General features: G+C 41.0%; 1 protein-coding gene across 1 annotated transcript in view; it reads left to right on the top strand.

Moving 5' to 3' along the window:
- The window catches only part of sh3kbp1 (SH3-domain kinase binding protein 1), a 64,133-nt gene that overhangs the window by 29,228 nt on the left and 29,905 nt on the right, over positions 1-5,000 (top strand). The window contains exon 6 of the mRNA XM_083632337.1: positions 1,806-1,894. Within this exon, the coding sequence (XP_083488463.1) occupies positions 1,806-1,894 (89 nt within the window). The remainder of the gene's footprint in view (positions 1-1,805; positions 1,895-5,000) is intronic.

The following is a 5,000-nucleotide window of genomic DNA, read 5'->3' on the forward strand; positions in this document are numbered from 1 at the left end:
TTGGCCAAATCAGTATACTGCTAGTATACAGGTAGAAGGCAGTTTCGAATACAGCTTAGGTTACACTTCTCGGTGAATTTTGAGATCTGAGTTTTAAAGTAACAATCATTTTCATATTTTATTTTTTATTTTATTTAACCTTTATTTAACCAGGTAAGTCATTAAGAACAAATTCTTATTTACAATGGCGACCTGGCAGAAGGCACAGCCTTTTGAGGGATAGGGGGTAGGGGATAAAATAAATACAAAGTTACTTTGAACAAATTAAAGCACAAGTTAAAACACAGTTAAAACATGGCAAGACAGACAGAGAAAACAAAACAAACAGTCAGAGCAGACAGGCAGGGGATAAGAACTAGTTCAGGAAGCAGTTGCAGGTGTCAGTGATAATGTCCATGATAGAGTCCTTGAAAGCTGACTTGGAGATGAAATTGACCAGTTTTAGTCTTTTTTGTAAGCCATTCCAGTCTGTGGGCACGGCAGAATGAAATGACGAATGACCGATTACAGAGTGAGTTTTGGGGATATTCAACAGGATGAGGTTAGCAGAACGGGTGTTGTAGGCAGCAGGTGCAATTTGCAGCAAACTAAACAGGTAGGGGGGTGACAGACCAAGGAGAGTTTTGTAGATTAGCATGAACCAGTGTATTTCTCGACGGGTGTGCAAGGATGGCCAGTTTACAGAGGAATATAAAGTGCAGTGGTGAGTTCTGAAAGGGGCATTAGTAGGGAAACGGATGGCAGAGTGATAGATAACATCTAGCTTCTGCAGAGTAGTTTTGCAGGCAGATCGAAAAATGGTGTCACCATAGTCTAGCATGGCAAGAACTGTCATTTTAACCAGTGTGAGTCTAGCAGAGAGAGTAAATGAAGAGCGCATTTGATAGAGAAAGCCAATTTTTGATTTGACCTTGGCTTGCAACTTGGTAATATGATGAGCAAATGACAGAGTGTTATGAGTGAGCTTATATATAAATAATAATAACGCAATAGTGATTCAACCTACTGTATAGCCAGTTCCTGAAAAATTACATTTGCTGTTCAGGAACACTGAGTGTCTGGTAGGTCTTTTCAGGGAACAATCCTCCAGTCAGTGATTTGTTTTGCCATGTGGATAAGATTGGATTTTATGAGCTCACCTTTCTGTATCCAAACTTGGCCTGAAAATGTCTGTCATGCATCTCCTGTGGCCGTATTTATTTAAATCTCTCTCTGCATTACTTGTATCTGCGCTGTGAGTGTATTGTATCCAGGTTACACAGAATTATGATCACAGTGCAAACCTGACAACTTCCATGTCTGGTTTTGAAGATACGATAGCAGTATGAGCTAAATCCCCTCTGTGTGTGTCCATCTGTCACTTCATGTTTCCTGGAGTTACAGTAACAGATGATAAAAGCTGCAATGAAGCGTACCATAGCCTTATGACAGCTGCAACAAGGTGTTAGTTTTAATGCACATTTTTACGTTTGATCAAGCTATATCAGTGTAATAACCAATACTTGCTTGCAATACTTGCTTATATGCAAGTAAAGCAGTGTGTGTATGTATTTTTTTTTATAGTTGAAATTGTGATTCTGCTAAATCTCTGTTTTCAGAAGTGTCTGCTAAGGGGAAACATGCTTCACTAAGATATACTGTGTGTACCTGTGTGTGTGTGTGTGTGTGTGTGTGTGTGTGTGTGTGTGTGTGTGTGTGTGTGTGTGTGTGTGTGTGTGTGTGTGTGTGTGTGTGTGTGTGTGTGTGTGTGTGTGTGTGTGTGTGTGTGTGTGTGTGTGTGTGTGTGTGTGTGTGTGTGTGTGTAGGTAAGGACAGCCCATGCAGTGACAGCGATGGAGGGGACAGTCAGTCTGATATTGGATCAGGAGACATCCAGCCCATCCAGCCCAAGAAGGTAATCAATTGATCTATCTATCTATCTATCTATCTATCTATCTATCTATCTATCTATCTATCTATCTATCTATCTATCTATCTATCTATCTATCTATCTATCTATCTATCTATCGATAATCCATCTACCAACCAACAGTAAACATTTTATGCCATAAAATAAGATTTTTTTTAAGAGTAGTATCTTAAAAGGTACAAAAATGTATTCTATAGCAAAATAAAAAAGTAGTAGTTTGGAATCAAAAGTACTTTCTTATGTCTATAGACCAGGGGTGGGCAACATTTTTTTCCAGAGGGCCATACTGACTTAAAGTAAGCGAAGGGCCACACATTGGAGATCATACCTGCCAACACTCCTGATTTTTGTGGGAGTCTCCCTATTTTTAACCTTCTCTCCCGTTGTGATTGGTAATTTCTCGTTGATCTCCCGATATAATAGTAATACAAATCCAATGGCTGTAGCAGATGAGATTTACTAACATAATTCTGCCTTTTGTTGAGTTTTTGAGGACATTGGGGGCCGGATTGAGTTGGTCCAGGGGCCTGGGCCAGCCCTGGGGCCCCATTTTGCCCATGTGTGCTATAGACTATAGAGGTTTATTTATAAAAGTTTAGTAAAAGTTTTTAATAGAAATAATGTATCAATCAATTTGATGGATGTTGCATATAGCCTACAATTTTAAAGGCCTTGGTGAAAGTTGCTGAGCATTACAACAAAATAAAGACATTCATTCTGATCTTGTTTTATATTCCATTGTTGATCGAAGTGTCGGCTAATTGCTAGATGTGTATTAAAATGAATGAGTTTTCAAATTGTTTACTTACAGCACTTTACTTACTGCATTACGCCGAGTTCCCAGCAGCACACGTTCCAAGTTTGAAGTCAATCGGATGAATGGTTCTCAAGATAAACCACTTTTTGTGTTACCAGTAGGTGGTGCTGTCCCAAATTTCGCTACTGCTCTATGTCGGGTTCCCAGCAGCGCACTCACCAAGATTGAAGTCGATCAGATGAATGGCTATTGAGATAAATGAAGTCAATCGGACGAATGTTTCTCGGGATAAACTGCTTTTTGTGTTCCCAGTACGTGGCGCTATGTCAAATTGCAAGAAATTCAGCACTGCACTACGTCGAGTTCCCAGCAGCACACTCCCCAAGTTTGAAGTCAAAAGGATGAACGGTTCTCCAGATAAACCACTTTTTGTGTTGCCAGTAGGTGACGCTGTGCCGAATTGCACAAAATTCGGCACTGCACTGTGTCGAGTTGCCATCAGCGCACCTCCCAAATTTGAAGTCAAGCGGACGGACGGTTTTTCAGATAAACCAAATTTTTTGTTGCCAGTAGGTGGCGCTATGCCGAATTGCACGACAACAGGGCACTGCACTCCGCCAGGTCCCCCTTAGCGCACTCCCAAAGTTTGAAGTCGATCCAACCAACGCTTCTCGAAATAAGGACAGAGAGAGAGACTGAGAGAGTCATGTCATTATAGTGTAGATAGAGCATTGTAACGGTAAATAGATTGGTTATTTTCTTAATACTGAAAAGACAGAATGTATGGTGGTTGGTTCAAAACATTCATTAAAAGTTACGCGAACCCTACACTTGACTTTAGGTGATAAAGTTATAGAACAAGTAACTGATGCAAAGTTGTTAGTGATCACTATTGACAGTAAACTATCTTGGAACAGTCAGATTGACCAATTAGTGGGGAAAATGGGAAGAGTTATGGCTGCCATTATTCTCTGGTGTGCTATGTGAAAAATATCATCATAACTGAAACCCCAAAAATACTTTATAGTAACTTGTAATTTTTTCAGATAGTCATAATCATTTTACTCACCAGTCGTCAGAAGGTCGTTTTTTGTTGCCTCCGTGCAGAACTAGCCTATTTCAGAGAACAGTTCATTACAGAGCAATGGTTTGACGAGAGATGTAGTTCATTGAGTGGTTTCATATAAAACTAGAAGTTACATTACGTTACGTTTCAGTTTTATGACCAACTGCGACTTTCTTGACTTGCAGTTCTCGTTTAAATTGACAAACATCATTATGTGTATTTCATGGCACAATTCAAACTCGATCAAAACATTATTCTCTCTCACCGTTCACCACCACAAACACTGGTTCATGTGCTGAAGCAGGAAGTGGCCGTGGCTTTGGCTCTGTATGCAGACCTGCATTCTTTCTAATGGGCAGCAGGGGGCGACTCCACTGGCTGGAAAGTGAAGTCCGATTGTCCGAAGTCTCACTTGATTTATGATCTCACTCAGTAAACACTTTCCTAATGAGATTATGGTCTCAATCGATAAGTCTTCTTCAATACAGCATGATGTTTATTTTGTAAATCATGGTCGAATCTAGAGTAAAATAGACGATAAAGCAGACTATGTTTTGGGGTGTGATTGACAGGTCGCCGGTCCAGTGATCGCACAGCTTGCCGATCATGGACCAATAGCAGGCGGCGCTGCAGCTCTGTGGGAAACCCCTGGTCTCGCACTAGCTGCTTCTGGCAAAAAAAAGGCAAGATGGTGACCATCAAAATGCCAAACTCCAGGCGTCAAAACAGGAGTCCACAAACCAATGTGTGACATCACGTCACGGTAGCAATGACCATGTCTGATTTCTCACAACAGCAGATGGCAGAACATGTGAAAGACGGAGATGGAGAAATCACTTCCCACATGTTTTCCTCTTCAGTAGAGCAAAATAGAAAACAAACACATGCTAGCGAGGTGGGGGAGGGGGTGCAAGGAGCAGCATCCTCTTTGTGACAGAAAGCAACAGGGTTGATGGGAAATGTAGTCTTTATTTTGAGAAACACTAACAGTACCATTGGTGTGAGATAGAGGTGACCAATCTTCTCGACCATGGTATCTTTTGTTTACAGTAATTCTACCCAGGTATCAGAACTACTTTGACAATGTGATATTGGTACCTTTAACTCATTCTCCGCCATAGACGTCCATTTGCGTTATTTCGGAGACAACGGTTCCCCATCAATGGGCGTCAATCCGTCTTTTCACTGCCATACGATAGATGGTGTGCTTGGCCACCCTATGAAGTGGTACCATACTCATATATTCCTCCGTAAGCCAGAGTTTTCCC

The sequence above is a fragment of the Poromitra crassiceps genome (assembly GCF_964638095.1).
Source record: "Poromitra crassiceps genome assembly, chromosome: 2".
Classification (NCBI taxonomy): Eukaryota; Metazoa; Chordata; class Actinopteri; order Beryciformes; family Melamphaidae; genus Poromitra; species Poromitra crassiceps.